This window comes from Mus caroli, unplaced genomic scaffold (assembly GCF_978045245.1).
Source record: "Mus caroli unplaced genomic scaffold, Mus_caroli_1 scaffold_2, whole genome shotgun sequence".
NCBI classification, from domain to species: Eukaryota; Metazoa; Chordata; class Mammalia; order Rodentia; family Muridae; genus Mus; species Mus caroli.
In genome coordinates, this window is record NW_028227257.1 from 147,064,146 (window position 1) to 147,082,871 (window position 18,726).

Genomic DNA, 18,726 nt, shown 5'->3' on the forward strand with positions numbered 1-18,726 from the left:
TTCCAGTGGGTGTGGCCTGAGGAAGCCGTGCAGGGACATGGCGGCAACCTGGGAGTCTTGGCCAGCGCATCTGGGGCCAGGCCCTGGGCACAGGGCAGGGTGACTAGTGTACTTGGCTGTCATCACCTGTCCTTGGGGGCTTCAGCAAGGGCAGGGAGCAGAGCTTAGTCCCTCTGCCAAGTGACAGGGTGGCCCTCCCCTTCTGCAGCCCTGAAGGGAGAGGCGGGCATCTCCAGCAGCCTCACGCCTTTCTGTCCTCCTTTCCTTAGAGGAGGTGGTCTTTAGGAAGAAGCGGCTCTGCATTAAGTTTATTCCCCGCGATTCAACTGAAGCTGCCATCTGTGACATCCGCATCATGGGCCGGACCAAGCAGGCACCGCCCCAGTACACGTTTATCGGGTAAGTCATGATGCTTCCTACCTGCTGTCTCTTCCCCTGAGAGCGGTTGAGCCACTCGTGGGCCCAAGACTGAGAAGTCAGTGTGGCTCACAAGACTCAGCTATGCTCCGTGTTGGTGTTCACCACTGACTCTACCTCAGCCTACATCAGCTTACACTGCAGCTGCTCGCGGTAGCTAGGGTCTGCTCTTCCCTGTGCAGTCACCTTTCAGGCCCCTCTACATCCTGCCCTGAGCCACTGTGAGCCTCAGCTCCTCATGCCGCTTATCAACCTGGGCCATTTTACAGCCAACCTGTCTGTGCCACTGGACGAACAGGTGGTGTGGGAAGGGAGGGCGAGGGAGGAAGGGAGAGGGGCCCTGCCCTCACAGAGAGGCTGTTCTGAAGGGAGAGATGAGCAGTGAGCAAGAAGATGAACAAGGTCGTCTCTGACTGTAACTTCTCTCCATGGCCTGTGAGCTGCTCCGGTTCAGATACCAGGCAGGGTTACTGAGCACAGATCTCCAAGTGATGAGCACCAGCTCTGAGGAGAAGCTGACCTGGGTGGGTGGATGGGAGTGAGTGTGACACATCCTGGGAAGGGAGGTCACCTGTGGACACACCAGGGCGAGTGCTGGGCCATCGGGTCCTAGTTGCCTTGGCAGTGATCAGGGCCTGACCCACAGCTGCTCCACAAGCTCTGAGTACAGGCAGATCCCAGAACTTCATTCTGGGCCCATGAGACTGAGTGGCAGGAAGCCCCACCCACCATGGCTTATGCCAGAGGAAGCATTGTTGGCTGACACAGCAGCCAGGCTTGGAACTCAAAGGATGAGAACACCTCATTTCCTGTCCCCTCAGTCCTCTGGTGGGACCCTACCTGATACCTGTTCCTCCAGGGAGGCATGACACTGCTGTCTCTTTGCAGCCACCCTTCAGAAGCGGGTCCAGAGACAAGATGTCTGCCTTCCTGAGCTTCCCATCACAATGCTAGAATTCAGGGTCCTGGGAGCACCCCTTCCTGGTTACTTCTGCCACGGAAAGGTCCTCCCTTCATTGATCAGCCTGAGCTAGGAGTAAGGACCAGTTCAGTGGAGCTCAAGGAAGAGTAGTGAGGGGGCGGCTGTGCCAGTCTGAGCAGGGAGGTACAAGGTCAGGGGCGGGGCTGGGTGCATACTGCACCCAGTGGGTTGAGACTGGGGTCTCACAGCTCAGGTCCCTTCAGTCCTTTCCGCTGTGGATTCCGCACTCTCAGAACAGACGACCAACACACTTTTTTTTTTTTTTCTAAATATTTATTTTATGTTTGTGAGTATTCTTGCTGTCTTCAAACACACCAGAAGAGGGCATCAGATCTCATTACAGATGGTTGTGAGCCACCATGTGGTTGCTGGGAATTAAACTCATGACCTCTGGAAGAGCAGTCAGTGCTCTTAACTACTGAACCATTTTTCCAACCCCCAACCACCACACTTTTAAAGCAGACTTGCATCTACTGTTTACATCTCTTATTACAATACTATTTTAAGAGGATGCAGTTCTGTTTTAAGCAATTCTGAAGAATTGATTTCATCAGTATTTGTCAATTTATAAAACTAGAATTTTCTTCCTTGATAATATTTTTTAATTGCAAAAGTATAATTTTTATTTCATCTTGGGCCTAGCATCCTTTCCTAGAGAAAGCATGATTTTTAAGAGAAGTGAGTTGAGGATTTAGAACCAAAGTCACTTAATCCAGGTGCCACATGGTGAAGGCCTGTGCTTGCCCTGTGGGAAGCAGATAGCTCAGGCTAGAAAGGACACAGCCTGCACTGAAGCAGGCAGCCTGAGGCCCCGTGGAGGTGGGTGAGCTTGCTGCTGCTGTAGTTGGTCTCGCTCTTACTAAGGCAAGGTCAGGTTTAAAACAGCCTCCAGCCTACACCCGGGACCCACAGAATAAATGTCTTTTATTTTTTGAAGAGATGCTGTCCCTTGGCTTCCATTTCCATAGACACAGTTCTGAGGCAGCAGGGAGGGCCTGTGTGCAGCAGAAATGATCCTGTTCATTGCCAAGGGTGAGCTTGCCTCATTCCCATCAGGTGTGCAGTGCAGGGCACACCACAGTGGCTGTCACATCATAGGAGACAGTGGCTCACACCACAGGAGACAATGCATCAGGGCACACCACAGTGGCTGTCACACCACAGGAGACAGTGGCTCACACCACAGGAGACGATGGATCTACTCTGCTGTGCTGTTTTGTGAGCTGTGAGCCTCCGGATTGATGGCTTGTGGCCATTATCCCAACTGACCTTGGTGTGAGGCCAAGTTTAGTGATTCCTAGCTATTAAGGGCCAAGTCTTGACAAAGCAAAGGGTGCGGGCAGGCCAGCAAGCAAGGCAGGGCACCCGGAGCAGGCAGGCCAGCATGCTCAGTGGGTGAAGATGGTTACATCACAACGGCTTGCCTTCGAGACACGGCTGCACTCCTGCTAGGCTCTGGTGCAGCACCCAGGGCATGAGAGAGGTGCTGGGGCCTCCCTGGGGTTTACGGCAGCTCATAAATGTGGTAACAGTTAACTCAGTTGCTCAGGTCAGTGCTCCAAGCTCAACAGTGCATTGAGACTTTTCTTTTCTTCTGCAGGGAACTGAACAGCATGGGCATCTGGTACCGAATGGGCAGAGTGCCAAGAAACCATGACTCGTCTCAGCCCGCCACGCCCTCCCAGTCATCAGCCTCTTCCACCCCAGCCCCAAACCTTCCCAGGTGAGGTTTTGTTGGGATCTCATCATGCACTTACGTGGTCTGAGCCATGCAACAACGTAGAAAACACCCACTTACGCATCAGCTAAAACAGTGCAAAAGATAGCTGAAAATTTGCAGAAGTCTAAACGTGGGCCTTAAAAAGTCACGGTCAGAAATCCACGAATTCCACTTATGTAAAGTGCACTCTATATTCTATACTGTGTGTATGCCACAGGTTTCTAACACGGCAGGAGGTGTGGCTTCTCACCCTTAATCCTGCACTCAGGAGGCAGACCTCTTGACAGCCTGGTCAACAAAGCAAGTTCCGGGCCAGCCAAGGATACATACATAGTAAGACCCTGTCTCAAAAACCAAACCGAAAGCCGGGCGTGGTGGCGCACGCCTTTAATCCCAGCACTCGGGAGGCAGAGGCAGGCGGATTTTTGAGTTCAAGGCCAGTCTGGTCTACAGAGTGAGTTCTAGGACAGCCAGGACTACACAGAGAAACCCTGTCTCGAAAAAACCAAACCAAACCAAATAAAACAAAACAAACAAGCAAACAATTGGCTTGCCATTCAAATGAGCTTATATACACACAGGGATGTGTGTGGCAGCCAGGTGGTCAGCGCCCAAGGGCAGAATTCCCTCTCAGCTCTGCCAGCAACTCATCTGACACCCAGCAGGGTGGGTCAGCCATCCCTAGAAGCAGTCCTTAAACAGAAGTGAGTTTCCAGAACATTCCATTCAATTATAATAATAGTTAATTCCAGGGAGGCCGCTCTGCAGCTGACTGCACTGGTGCTAGTGGGGTAATATGTCTGAACTCTGCAAGCAGCAGTTGAGGAAAGGCCCCCACAAGTAAGAAACAGGGCGTCCCTGGGGAAGCTGATAGGGATAGCACTTGTGAATTAAGTCTGAGAGACTGCAGAAATGAATGGAAGGAGGGATGACAGATGGCTCACTGCGGGTTGAGGTGATATGAGACCACATTGAAGAGCTGTCCATGGGAAGAGGTGGGTGTCTTTCTTTAGCAGGACAGAATGGGTGCCAAGCCAGCCCCTCCCCCACCCCATGGAGCAGCTCCCCTCAATAGGCTGCTCTGCCCAATGCAAGTTGTCCCTCCAGGCTGAGCATCCACTCTCTGGGGAGAGGCTACTGTAGTGACCCCAGACCAAAAGACAGAGTCTTTTGTACTCTGTGCAGGCCTCCCACACCAGGAGCAGTGTTTAAAGGTGACCAGTTGAGTCTGTCTCTGCTCAGGAGTGTGGGGCTGGCATGACACAGGGTGGGCACATCTTCCTTCTTCACTGACTGGTAATGCTATCATGGCTCTGTCCTGGGCCACTGGTCAGGGGGTCACCATAACTTCTGCCAGCATCATTTCAGGTCCTCATCTGTGCTGGGCGGGGTCAGCTCAGGCTCTGGTGCCCATGGTCAGCTGCAGAGACTACTGAGCCTTTAAGACTCCACTGCCTTGAATAACTAGAGCCAGTCCCCCAAGACATGTGGTCTAGAGGAGCCCAGAAATGGGCATCACCTTAGGCAGATGCTAATTCCTATCACATGGAATAAAGCCATTCTAATTTGTTTTCAATTGCTGTGGAAAAACATGGACCAAAAGCAACCCGGGGAAGACAGTTTACTTGGCTTATACATCCCAGTCACAGTCTATTATTGAAAGACAACAGAGCAGAAACTGAAGCAGGGACCATGGAGGAGTGTTCTTTTTCCATGGCTTCCTCAGCCTGCTTCATTGGAGCACCCAGGACCACCTGCCCAGGGGTGGCACTATCCCACAGAGCTGGGGTGTCCCACACTCGCCAATCTGATGGAGGCATTTTCTCAGCTGAGGCTCTTTTCTTTCCTTTTGACCCTAGCTTATGTTGAGTTGACAGAAACCTTAAAAGTACAGGGCTCTTACTATCCCAGAGGAGACAGGGAGAGTGCTTGTCCTGAGCTTGCCTGTCACAGGAGAGCCAGGTCACCTACTGTCACAGCAGGACTCTGGGAGCTGGTGGGGTTGGAAGGTGGCACAATCCAACAGAGTGCTCATAATACTCATTTTATGACCTGGGTGCAGTTTATGGTTTACAATGGCTGCAAGGAAATTGGATCAGTTCTGTTTTACTTGCCAAATAAAACAAATGTCAAAATAGTCAATATAAAATGTATTCTAATTTGGCTGAGTTAAGTCAGCCGGCTTTGGCTTTCAGGAGGATCCCCCTGTATGCAAATGGTGCTGTGTCTCCAGCTCCTCTGTGGTGGGTGTTGATTTACAGGCAGGGTGCATGCTGTGGGAGCCTCTTAAGTCATCTGGGTTTGGTGTTTTTATCTTTTGTGGGTTGGCTTGAATTTTATTCTTTTCCTATTCAGATTCTTTGATTTTTTTTTTTTTTAAAGAAAAGAATCAGTGGTTACTTGAATTTTCTATTAAAGTAAGGAAGGGTTGAGTGTGGATTTTTTTTTACTTTTTTTCTTCCTCAAGATGCTGGATCTCTGTAAGAGACTCAGTAAGGAGTGCAGGCTTTAAGGTGACATGAAGACCGCTCTCCCCCATAGGCTGCACCCCCCTACCATGCCCTCCCCCACTCGGTGACCTTCTGTCTCCCAGCTCCAGGCCCCAGAGTTAAGTCAGATGGGTACCCAGCACCCTCCCCCCTATGCACTCCCCCATTCCTGTCTTATTCGTGAGTCTTACCCGTCCCCGCCCCTCCCACCGCTGGGCTGCCTTGCTCAGGTCACTTGGGGAGCCCCTCTCACACTGGCCCAGCACATGTGAAGTGTAAAACCCATGCTTTTCAGCAGTGAGGACCCCATGTTCTTCCCCTCCAGATGACTCCCCATCCCTATCACAGAGCAGTGAGTGCTTGGGGGAAATTGGCAGAATATAGAAAATAATGGGCAAACAAAGCCCATTTCCAGTGAGGAAATTCTCATAACCTTTTGTTACATTTCCTTCAAGCTCTTTCCCCTGTGTACTTTTATGTAGGTGACATCATCGAATATATAGCAATTTCGTAATTTTCCCATGGAGCGTTAAACTGCAAACATCGGAACACTTTCCTGGTCTTTGTGTGGGGACACCTGATCCAAGCACCAAAGCGTAGCTGCCAGGAGCGTGGTGATGGGGTGCCCTCTACTGGCCAGCTAGGAGGAGGCAGGAGGCACGCTGGGTGGGAGCCACAGGCAAGAGGGAGATGAGGTGGTGGCAGGCAAGAGCCTGGGAGTCAGTTTCAAAAGCAAAGGACATGTTCTCTGCCAACGCTTGGGTTTAAGCATTCCCAGCAGCTTTCTGGAGAGCTGTCATTTCTAACTTTACTTTAGACAAAAGGGGCATTGGCTGACCTTTTCACAGGTGACAGGCCGTCACCTTTGTCATCTTTCCCAGGAGCAGGCAGTTCCCACCTGGGCCTCCCCACTGCTGCAGAGGCATTCATGGTAAAAGTTGATCTAGAGCCCTCCCCCTTGCCTTCCTGCACAGAGATCTCTGGGTAGGCAGGATGCTCATTGGTGATGTCGGCAAATTAGATATTGAGTTCAGTGGAGTTTGTGTCAGAAGCCACATAAGTGTCTTGACAGAACTCATCCTCTGTCCAGTGAGCCCTAGTTTCACCCACTCTGCTTAGATCTCTGGTCTTGTCTTGGACCTGGAACCTGTATCTCCCTCCAGGGAGTAAGCATCCATCCCCTGCCCACTAGTGTTGCACACAGTATCCAGTAGGATGGGGTGCCTAAGGGCTGAGGGCTGATAACTTATCTCCCTACCCATCTCTGGGCTGGCCTCAGCCAACTGGGCCAGCCTTGAAAGAGGTCTGTTCTGCTCAGGGCTGCCACCTGGGAGCACGTGTACCAATAATGGAATCGTCTTCCAACAGAGCACCCCATGCCTTCTCACACATGGGGACTCACATGTGACAACAGAGCACCCCATGCCCTCTCACATATGGGGACTCACATGTGGCCACAGAGCACCCCATGCCTTCTCACACATGGGGACTCACATGTGACAACAGAGCACCCCATGCCTTCTCACACATGGGGACTCACATGTGACAACAGAGCACCCCATGCCCTCTCACACATGGGGACTCCATGTGTGACTCCGCTGGAATGGAGAGCTTCTGCAGCTGCCTGAACTCAGGTTTGTAAAGCCTCGGGGATCATGGCTGAGAGTGCCAGGAGCCCCGCGTGCCTGTGTTGCTTGGTGGGCTGCTGACCCCACTTGCTGAGCAGTGGAATCGGAACCTGATAAGAGTCAGAGTTGTGCTTACCAAACCCACAGATGACACAGTCACTAGAGAGAGTGGCTGTGCCAGAGGATAGGATTGATCCTGCAGATAGAACTCCATAGCCACAGCACCATGGCAACCAGGAGGTAGGAGGCAGTGGTACAAATAGGACCTCTCTAAGGTCACATGGCCTACAGTATAGGGCCAAATCAGGAGACCTGGCCCAGAGGGTGGGTGCGTGCAGGTGTGTGTGTGTGTGTGTCTGTATATTTGTGTATTCCTGTGTCTGTGTGTCTCTCTGTGTGTGTCTCTGTGTGTTTGAGTGTGTCTGTGTCTGTCTGTCTGTGTTTGTATGTCTCTGTCTGTGTGTTTGTGTCTCTGTATGTCTCTCTGTGTGTATGCGTGTCTCTGTGTATGTATGTCTCTGTGTCTGTGTGTATCTGTGTGTGTATGTCTGTATGTCTCTGTGTCTGTGTGCTTGTGTCTGTGTGTCTCTGTGTATGTGTGTGGTGATAAGCTTGTTACCACGCACCCTGCTGTGTATGGCCAGACTGCATCCCCGGCCCACCTGTCAGGTTCAGTGGAGTTATGTAAAAGCTGCTGAAGTGCAGGGTACAGAGAGGCAGCTGGCTCCAGACATCTAAATGGCTAGCCAGCAGAGAGAAAGCACAGCACTCGTGAGTGAAGGGGAAGGGGGAAGTTGCAAGGCTGCAGATTTGGGAGTCAAGGTTTCTTTCTTTTCTTTTTGAGACTGGGTCTCTCTCTATAGCTACATAACCTAACTTGTTATGTAGATCAGAGATCCACCTGCCTCCGAGTGATGCTCAGATGGTGAAGGGTGGCCTCCAGTGAGTGTTGGGGGTGAGACTGTCAGTGTGTGTGTAACTAGATCATGATGGTGCTGAGTTAATCAGGAATTTACTGATGGATTCAGTTAGACGGATGATTGGGAAATGTTAGACACTGGAGAGGTAGGCTTCAATGAGGGAGGGAGTCGCTGGAGTCTACCTCCTCCCTCCCTCCCTCTCTCCCCCCCCCCACCACTTTGAGGTGAGAAACTACTCAGCCGCATGCCTCCCTGCACTCCACACTGGTCTCCAGAGCAGCAGAGCTGGCTGACCGCGAGAGCCTTGCCCCTCCGGGATATGTTGTTCCAGTAGGAAAAGAAACGAGGACCTCAAGCCTCTTCTCAGGCCTTAATCAAGAAATGTCTCACCTACCTCCTACCCTGACCTAGTGTAGTTCCCAGTTGCTGTGATAAAACACCCCAACAGATACAGTGTAGGGGAGAAAGGGTTTACTTTAGCTCATTTTCCAGGTGACAGCCCATCATAGCAGGAAGTCAGAGCAGCCTGAACTCAGGTCACGTCAAAGAACTGTGGATGCCGCATGCTCGTGCTCAGCTTGCTTTATCCCCTTGTATACACATCAGATCTCCTGCCTAGGGAGTGCTACCACCCACTTTGGTGCTGGGTCTTGTAACATCAATTAACAATTAACATTCTCCAGGTAATTCCCCATAAATATGCACACAGGCCAATCTGATTTAGACAGCTCTTCACTGGGGCTGTCCTCCCTTCCAGATTGTGTCAAGTTGACAAATTAAAGCCAAGCATCAAACACCCTTTCTTGGAAATCCAGGTTCAGCAGACACCTTGCGGTGTGTCAGGAGGGCTCAGGGTGAGCGTTGGTCAGTAAGGCCTGCTCCAGATTCCACCCACACCACCTCTTCCTCTCCAGTGCTGGTGGTAGTGACGGAGGCTCCAGTTGGAGGGAAGCTGCCACCATGGCATATCTCTGAGGTGGGTACAGGCAGGCCTTGCCCAATGCCCAGACCTCAGTGGTGCTGGCACCATGTCTCAGACCAGTGTTGGCTTGTGTAAGCAACAGTTTCTGTGTGACCCCAGAATGGACACCAGAATCCTGGACATACTAATGCAGTGGTGAATGAGGGCACCTAGAAACTAGAACACATGCACACAGTGGCTGTGCTCAGCCCTACAAAGTGCATCCCATGTTTTGGTCACAGCATCCTCCCTCCAGGTGCAGCCTGCTGGGAGCCATTCCAAGGTGTCAGGCGAGCTTGCCTCTCTATGTCCTGGTACTTGGTGCTTAGAGGGGCTTGGGGGCTGTCCCAGTGACTTGTGAGCTACCAGAATGTTGTCAGTCACAGTTTCCAAAGTATGTTTCTCAGTGACAGACATAATTATACTTAACTTTTTACATGGATATTATCAGTCTGTGACAGATACCCTGGGAAATAGGGCATTTTTTGTGGCAGAAGATCTGTCACACGCACTTACTTAGTCTTCCTCTCGGGGACACCAGGATTCAGTCACAACTTTTGCATGTCGGTGTCAGGTTTTGAGAACATCGATCCTGCTGACCTCAAAAATGGTTCATCATTCAGGTCCCAGGGCTGTCATCTAAAAGGTTAATGGCCTTTCCTGCAGGAGACAGGAAATCACACCACCTACTCTCATCGCTGTCATATCCCTTGTCACAGCCCATGAGCTATATGCCATCCTGCCTGCCGGATCCTGCCTCCCTGCTGGACCCAGGGCCCAGTTCTGCTGACTCATGAAATGATCTGGTTGACTGGAAAAGTAGCCCCACTGAGCCGAACCCTCAGGTGGATAGCACAATCCCGTGTCCACAGGACAGCCTCAGACCCTCCTCCTACCTCCTTTCACCTTCGGTTACAAGGGATCTTTGTGCCATAGATGCTGCCCCCACTTCACCTGCTGAGGCAGGACTGGAGCAGGAGGCCTACATGGCTGAGGCTGAGGCCAGCTGTCTTCTACTTCCTGTGGCGGCATGAGCTTCCAGTTCTTCATGGTAGATTAGTACTGCAGGCCTTTGCCTGTAAGAATGCCTGGCAGATTCTACTCAGGCAGAGGACAGCTCTCTGCTCAGGCTTGGGTGAGATGCTGTGGTTTGGTGTGGAGTCCATCATTTCCTGAAGGGTCAGATAAATCCTGCCTCCTGGTCAGATTAGGAGACAGGGCTGAGAGCTGGTCCCGAGGAGAATTGTTCCTCCCTGCTAATAGTCAGTGGACTGTAGCATGGGCTAGGTTGTTCTTCCATAGTAAGTCACAGGTAATGCAGAGGTGGGTGGTCACTCTGCCCCGATCCTGCCAAGAGAGGTTGGGGCTCAACACCCCAACAGTTTGATGTTCTTTCCTTCACATGAAACCCCCCCTTTACAGTTGGGGGGGCACCACTGCTTCCTGGCCTCTCTCCTGGCCATGGTAGCCCCAAAAGACTGGCTACACAGAAACAGTACCGGTGATGGCACAGTGACACTGTGAGTTGAAACCTTTCAACTACACCAGAGAGTGGTTGGGAAGAAATAAGGCCACAGATGGGTCAGGACTTCTGAGTTTCAGGTGTCCAACATTTGGGAAATATTTTCAGAATGTGTGTTGATTGTATAACATGAGTTAGTGTGGAGCCAGGAGTAAACATGAATGTACCTACCCCCCCTTTCACCTGTGGTTCTATCTGTCCAGATATCCGTCATCAGCTGCAGATAGCACAGAACCCACACCGTAGTGCCGGGCTGCCTAGCCCCATCTCCAGGACCCTGTGAGCAATAAACAAATGCCCTAGCAATAGCTCCACAGGCAGGCGCTACTGCCAGCCCCATGTCAAGTGGAGAGAATGGAGACTAGGAATAGGAAGTTAGGCCTTCCCTAGTGCCCCACAGCTGGTGTCTCAGAGCCCAGGTCTCAGCTCATAGGCCAGTTCCCTTCACCTTGCAAGTTCCCCCTATGCCCACTGCCTGTGGTTACGTGACCCCTGGTTGTTGAGTTTATTGAGCTTTTATTAAGAGCTGGACCTCTGCCTGATTGAGTGTCAGCCCTCTGGTACCCAGCTATCTTAAGCAAGCTGCTTCTCCAGGCTCCAAACCAGCTGTTAGAGGGGAAGTGGGTGGCAGGGACTTCCCAGAGGCCCCCTGGCTGGACATGATGTCATCAGTCTGAATCCACACTACAGGGGCAGGGGTGGTGCCATTGAGCTGTAGCTGCTGACCAAAGACAGTACAATCCATACCCAAAGGTCCCTGTGTCATACTCCTGTAACACAGCTCCAGGACCCTGCTTTGGCAAGCATTCAGGCAGTATTGACTCTGGAGTCATGAGAATACTGTGGGAGCCACCTGCCCAGTTAGGGGCACTTGTGGACAGAGCCTGTGGCTACCTCTGAAGCCAAACCCAGCTTAGGATCAGCGTCAGGATAATTTTGAAGGAGAAATTTCATTAGAATGCAGTTTGGTATTGTTAGATATGAATGATGACTTTAGGCTGAGCAATACACTTTTAGATATTAATTTTTAATACTGCTTCTTGGGAAGTCAGGGCTTCTATTTAATGAAGAATTGACTATTAGTCAATATGGCTCCCACCTCTGAGCCACGGCGGCCGTCAGTCTCTCACACCAGGTTTTAACAAGGTGTTTGCTGCTTGCAAATTTGCTAGAACTCTGCAGATTGTATGACATAGCGAGTGTCTTATTTCTCACAGTGACAGTTGTGTGGCTTCTGCATGGAGTGTGTCCTGGAAAGCTGGGTTATGGATGCCAAGTCCTTTCTGAGGCCCACTCTCCAGTACATCTCTGCTCTGTGTATCAGCTCCTGGCTTTGGAGAAAGGCTGTTTCAGGATTATGAAAATAGTTGTTCGTGTGTCAGACCAGACTTATCAGCTCACTTTGGGGTTGGTTTTGCGAGCCTGGCCATTTAGAGGAGGGTATGTACCTTTTATCAGTGGGTGCTGACAGTCTGTTTGCAGGAAACTCCATGAAATATTTCACCTGGGTCTCCAGTGGAAATCTGGCCGCCAAACAAAGTAAAATGAGCACCAGGGCTCTTTCCCGGGGTCTCACCCCGCGCCACGATAGACTGCTCTGTTTCAAGACGGGATTTCAATTATTAATTTGGATATTTAATAAAATCCTTTGCCTTCAGTAACTTTCAGAAAATCTTTTGAGTTTATTTGGGTTGGGTTTTTGCCCACAGAGTGGGTAAAATTCAATTCAAATATCCTCCTTGAACAGCATATAGTTTCTTTCTAGTTGAATGATATTAATAGTGATTATTAGAATAAATACTGCTGTTATTGTTTCAGCTACAAGTTTTTGAGCATCTTGTATTAGGCATCATGTAAACACTTAAATGCATGTGTGTGTGTGTGCATCTTTGCAACCGAGGTACAGGGTAAACAACCCAGTCCCTTTTCTGAGAGAAGATTGACCTTGGAGAGCTCATGACTTAGCTCAAGCCTGCGGAGTGAGGCTTAGCAGAAAGCAGCGGAGAGCCCAGGGGCCTCCAGCACACCCTGCTTGCCTACAAGGAGCCTCCTGGGTTTTCAGCTCTTTGCCTCTGTGTTTCCTATAGCCAGCAGGTATGAGCTGGCACAAGACCAATCACAGCTGTCCAGCCCATGGCCCACATCCCACCCCCTCCTTTGCCAGGCTTTATTCTGCTAACCAAGATGTTTTCTACAGCTCTTAAGATAGAGTGGGCTGGAAGAGGAAAGAGTTGCCTGGGGTTCTTGGTCAGGGGTCTGGGCCTTCGAGCACAGCCTGGCCGCTCGCCGGCTCTGGGCTCTCGGCTCTCACGCAGGCAGCTCATTATGAGGCAGCTTGGCCCCCTGCTCTGGAAAGGCAGCCATGTCAGCTGGATGAGAAGCCAGCAGTGCCCATGTGTTCTTGGTTTTAGAAGTTAGGTCAGTGAGGTTTAGAGCCTCTTTAAATATTTCACTTTATAAGATTAGACTTGATCATCTGGGATGGAAGGGTGGCGCCCCAGGCCCGGGCTTGGCTTTTTTCTTCATTTCTTTCACAGGGGAGGTAGGTGTTTTGGCATTGCAGGGTTCGAGTATAATAAAAACCTAAGGGTAGTGAGTAAATACAGTGACTTAGAGTGCTGCAGCAACTCGGAGAGCTTACTCTTTTTATTTTTTTATTTTTGGAAGGAATTGTGAGTTGAAATATAGCAGAGTGGCACAATCCTTGTAAGAACCCTCCCAGGCTTTCAGGGACTAGTGAGTCTCTGTTCTCCACCTGCTTGGCTCCTCTCAGCGGGAGGACTGACAGCAGCGTCCTGCAGTCCTCTGAATAGGTGGGGAGCTCTACCACGCATGCTCAGGTGTGGTGAGCGAGGCCACAGCTCTTTCTAATCCCAGGATACTTCAGGGATCTGGGCTCCCAGTGTTCCCTGGTCTCCCGACAACACGGCAAGTTTCTCAGGTTTTCCACGGAAGATAAACATGCCACCAGGGCATGCTCCCCTCTCCCCAGAATCTGCCCTCAGTCACCATATGAACAGCGGGGTGTGGGGCAGTCAGCCCAGTGCCCCAAGCAGTGGGACCCTGCCTCCTCCCACCCCAAGTCAGTGGGAGCCCTGTGTGTTGGCTGTCATTTCCTGTCATGTTCTGTGGAACATGCTCACTCTTCATACCTCTTAGAGTCTAAATTTCAAAAGTAATTTGTCACTTTCAAAGAGTGTGTCATTAATAACCATTATTTAGAACTGCTGAGTTGTGTGTGTGTGTGTGTCTGTCTGTCTGTCTGTCTGTCTGAGTTAAGCACCCCCAAAATTGGCCTTGCTGATGGCAAACAGTGCCTCCACATTGATAGATCCAGCCCTCCCCACCCCTAACCCCACCCACAAGTGAGTTGTCCCCTGTCTGCCTTTAATCACCACAAGGGTGGGTGGTGACAAAGCCTGGCCAAAGTCTGGCCTCAGCCTGGCCTCCTGGAACTCATTAGTATTATTGCCAAAGACAGGATTTATAAATTGAGATTTTTTTTAACTGCTTGGAAAAAATTTCTATTGCATTTTATTGTTCTTACAAGAGAAAGAAGGGGAGAGAAGAAAGATTTTCTCTTCAAGCATTTGAAACAGTAAATAAAGAACCCGAACTTCAGCTCTCCCTAGGTGTGGACCCTTAGCAGTTGTCATAAATGCTGCAAAGATGGCATCTGGGCACCCTGGGGCTGGGGGCCGAGGGAGCACCTCCAAGCCAGCAGATGGGTGGCAGTTAAGAGACAACATTGGCATTCAGTGCATGCCAATCGCACCGTTATTCTTAACATTAAAATTCCACTAAAGCACTAATAATTACTGTTAATACCGCCGAGTGGAAAGTTACAGTAAAGGAGCAGTGGTAGAAACAGTATTTAAGGGAGAGCTGGCGGCATGAGAAGAATGCAAATAAGCGTTATTAGCCTAATGATTCTGCCGTCGCCATGGTTGTGCGGCACCAGTGTTGTGAATATGTCATCCAGCACCCGTGAATTTGGAAAGTGTGTCAAAACACAACTTCAATTAGTTTGCTCTAATTATGGCTCTGGAGAGTTTGTGACTACATCACTCCTCATTAAAAGAGATTTTCTTATGTGGATTAATGTAATATACAAAGGAAAGTTTCAAAGTTCCTGGTGCCATTTGCTCCCATCAGGAGCTTGCTCAGAGCAGGCCTGAGAGACCCAGAGTGTCCTGCTGGGACCAGATGTAGGCAGGAGGTCAGTGGGGAGGCTGCCTTGAGAAAGACAGTGTGGTGTTCCCTTCTGTCCTGCTGAGTGGCCATTGTAGGAGGAGGTAGGATGCCCTCCCAAAGAGGGTGCTAAGCCATTTGAATCTGTTAGGAAACATTTGCCACTGTGGCTCTGTCAGTCTGTTGCTGTGCCTGAGCACGTCCATGGAGCGCAGAAGAGGACATAAGCCTGAGTGAGGATGTCGAGAAGACATGGCTTGGCAGTGGGAGCCTTACTTCCGGTTACATAATCTCTGGGGTAGAATGTAATGAAAGCCAACCAAAGTGTTTTCAAGGGGGCTGACCACAGAGCTCGGCCCATTAAGTGCTTGTCATGCACACATACGGACCTGAGTTCAACATGAAAGCCAGATGTGGAGGGTGCCATGAGCACACTACGCCAGAAACACAGAGGAGCAGCTTGTAACGTCTCACAATGTCAGAATTTACTGAGCAGTTCTGATGATGGCAATTTGTCATAAACCCACCTTCCGTGGTAGCTTGACCAAGGCAAGTGCAAGCTCTCTCATTCCTATCTTAATTACTAATGTTAACTCTCATATCACACAGCACACAGGAAGCACGTCTACGTATTTTTTACATGGACATGGTTTACAGAGTGAATATATGCCCAAGAGGCTGCAGCAGGGATCACAAAGTCTCACAAGTGGGCTGAGAGTCCATGTTGACTAGCTGATGAACCAGCCAATGGCTGAGGGAGCTGCTGTGGGAACTGCTAGGTGATGAGTAACTGGGCTGACTTGACCACTTGGGGCAAGTCTCAGCACTCCTCCAAGCCTCTGTTTCTCCTTCTCTAAGATGGGGATACAGGCACCTCCATGCTGACTCAATGCAGCTCCTGGGGAGGGTTGAGTGGGGGTAGGGTAGACCTGTTGTAGCTGGTGCTCCATCGGCATGCAGCATGCAGCTCTTCTCCAGTGCTCATCTGGATCTCCATCTCAAGTCACTGCAGGCCTAGGTCACATGCTGGGCTCTTTTTTTTTTTTTTTTTTTTTGCTTTCTCCTCTCAATCTTAACTCTTCCATACACCCCCCACCCCTACTCCCAACAGAATCAGGGCAGAACAGAGCAGGAGTCCTCCTCCCTGCAGAGCCAGAGTGTTCTCAGGCAGGGAGCAGCTGGGAAGGGGTTAAGATGGTAATTGTGTAAGTCTTCCAGGCTTTCTCCCAGTTCTACGATAATTTGATGAAGAACTTCACCCTAATTAAATATTCAAATTAGGAATAAGTGTCAATATGGCTTCCCATTGCCTGGAACGATGATTAATTGTATTCAAAACTCCAGTGGCCGCTGTAATCCGAGCTGCACCATTGTACCTGATTATTTCCGTGCTGCATTTGCCATGTTTTTGTTTTAAGATTTAAACTAGTAATTGATTTGCCATATGCCGTCGAGCTGCGCGCACTTTAAAGCTGCGCCGCGGGAACTCGGGGAGCTGAGATTCCTTAGACTTCCTATGACAGATTTTGTTTTGGTTTTTTTGGCTTGTCTAGTGCATTATGCTCTGTGAGGGCTGGGGATGGCCCATGAGGGAAACTCATCATATAGGTTGGTAGGCTGGCGTCGTATTGATCAAATGGGTGGCTTGGACAGAAGCGAACACTTTTGTGTTTGTGCAGTTCCTTGGGTAACATGTTGTTGTAGAAAGAGCATGGTTTCATTGGCAGCCCAGCCATTTTCTTTAGCTCTGTGACCTTGGGTAACACCCTCTGAGCCACTGTGTCCCCATCCGTAGAACACTGTGAACCCTACTGGGTTGTTTAGAGATGGTTGTGGGGCATTTGAATAGTAGAAACCATCCTACTCCCAGGAGCCTCTGGCATCCCTTCCCCAGAAAGCCCTTCTCCACTGAGTCCACGCTGTCTTCCATCTCTCTCCACCAGACATTGCTTGTGTCTGTGGCATTGTCACTTTGACCCAGGAGTAGCTGTTTTGTTGCCTGAGCCGTTTCTCCCCTTCCCAGGTGAGGCCTTGCAGGAGACTGTCAACAGGTGTTGGCTGTTGTCCCCAACCCTCTATTATTTTAAAACCAAAGTCTGAAACCTTATACTCCTCTAGTCTTTGGATTTTAGAGCTTTTTCGCTTTGTGATAGATTTATGTGTGTTTCAGTTTGTGGCCAGTAAACTCCTGCTGGGAGAACGTGCTTCACTCTGGCTTCTTAAGCCATCTCAGCACATAGCACAGTGCTTAGCAGGAGACCTGTTAAAGACAGATGCTGGGCTGGTAAGATGACTCAGTGGGTAAGGTTGCTTGCTACCAAGCTTGACAACCTAAGTTCTATCCCTGGACCCATGTTAGGAGAGGACTGACTCTCACATTTTGTCCTCTGACCTCCACATGCACACCATGGCACTGACACACACAGACACACACACACACGTAAAAATAAACATAAAAAATAACCACTCGGACAGTCTATGGCTCCTGTGTGCACAACACTTGTAACAACACTCGTCTCTCCATGGAGGCCTCTGCTCACTAGGACAGTTAGAAAGCTTTTGTGATAAGTATAAAAGCACTTGCCTTTGCTGGTGTGGAAAAATGTCACATCAGACTATAAAAAACGACAGTGGCGGTGACTGGGAATGGCCTTCCAAGAGCAGCAAGAGAAGAAAGAGCACAACAGAAAACAAGTCGGGGCCTGTGGCTGCTGAAATGCGGCCATTCTGTTTTCCAGGACCGGGGCCCAAGAATGAGGAGCCTCTGGCTTCACTGGGACGCTTCAGAGCTCAGTCCCAGGATAGGCCCTCCGAGGACCTGGAAGCAGGAGCCATTCTGAGAGGTCTGAGAGGGGTCTCATGCAGGCCAGGTCCTTGCAACTGAAATGATGCATTTTAATTACCTTCAGGGGGAGCCGGCCCCTGAGCATATGGTCCTTAAGAAGCAAGGGTCCCCAGACTGTCAGTGAGTGTAGTCACTGGCCAGGGACCTTCTTCTGACACCGTGACCAGCTTGTAGTGGGGATACTCCAAAAGGTGCTGATTAAAATGCCAGCAGGTGCAGGGAAGGCCCATCTCCGTGACTCCCGCACCCTGCTCGCACCAGGTGTTTTCTCAGAGCCTTTTTCTTCATTAAGTGGTGTTCATTAAGCACGTCCTCACACCTGGTGCTGAGGCTGTGCATCGCAGCCGACTTCTTCCCAGTGGTGTTTTGCAGGAATAAAAGGGAATTTCATTTAGCCATTTGCCACCCCACCCCCACCACTTCAGCTCAGCTGCCATTGCTTTTGAATGGTCCTTCTGCTGTCCCCAACCCTCCTTCTTGGACTACCCGAGATCACGTCCCACACACTTGGTGTCGATGATGAGACAGCTCTTTCACACCAGTGCTGTGCTGCGGGCTGTCCCCTGTGCCCTCTCTGAGAGTCTCCCCCTGGCTTTGCCATTGTCAACTTTCTGATTAGAAGGGAAGCAGTGTTTCATCAGAACATTAGCAATGAAAACCATGAGGTGTGTGGGGTGGGTGCATCCGCCCTCCCCTCAGCGTGACTGCTGATGACACCACAGTCACGTCCCAGAGCTGGACATCCCTCAGGCTTGTTGGCACTGGCCCTGTGCACAGGAGGAGGCTGTCCCTCAGGGCTGGCTGTGACATGCTGTTTTGGAGCTGTCTAACAGCTGTGTTACAGAAGAGTATCCAGCTCAGCTGTCCCTTCTACTTGTTCCGCCCCTGGCAATGTTAGGAGGTCATCAAAGCTGCCCCATTTTTCTGCCCAAAGCCCCAGTTCCTGCCAGCTGAGGTTCTGCTCCATACACAACACTTCCACCAGTCCCTCAGCCTTCCCCCAGCTCTGAACCCCCATGGCCACTGCTCTATGTATGTATCACTCTTTATG

The 18,726-nt window shown here is 50.4% G+C and overlaps 1 protein-coding gene across 2 annotated transcripts in view; it reads left to right on the top strand.

Moving 5' to 3' along the window:
- The window catches only part of Mvb12b (multivesicular body subunit 12B), a 158,527-nt gene that overhangs the window by 61,163 nt on the left and 78,638 nt on the right, over nt 1-18,726 (top strand). For both annotated transcript variants that reach the window (XM_021153581.3, XM_085834999.1), the window contains exons 5-6: nt 270-399; nt 3,000-3,122. In XM_021153581.3, coding sequence (XP_021009240.1) covers nt 270-399; nt 3,000-3,122 — 253 coding nt within the window. The remainder of the gene's footprint in view (nt 1-269; nt 400-2,999; nt 3,123-18,726) is intronic.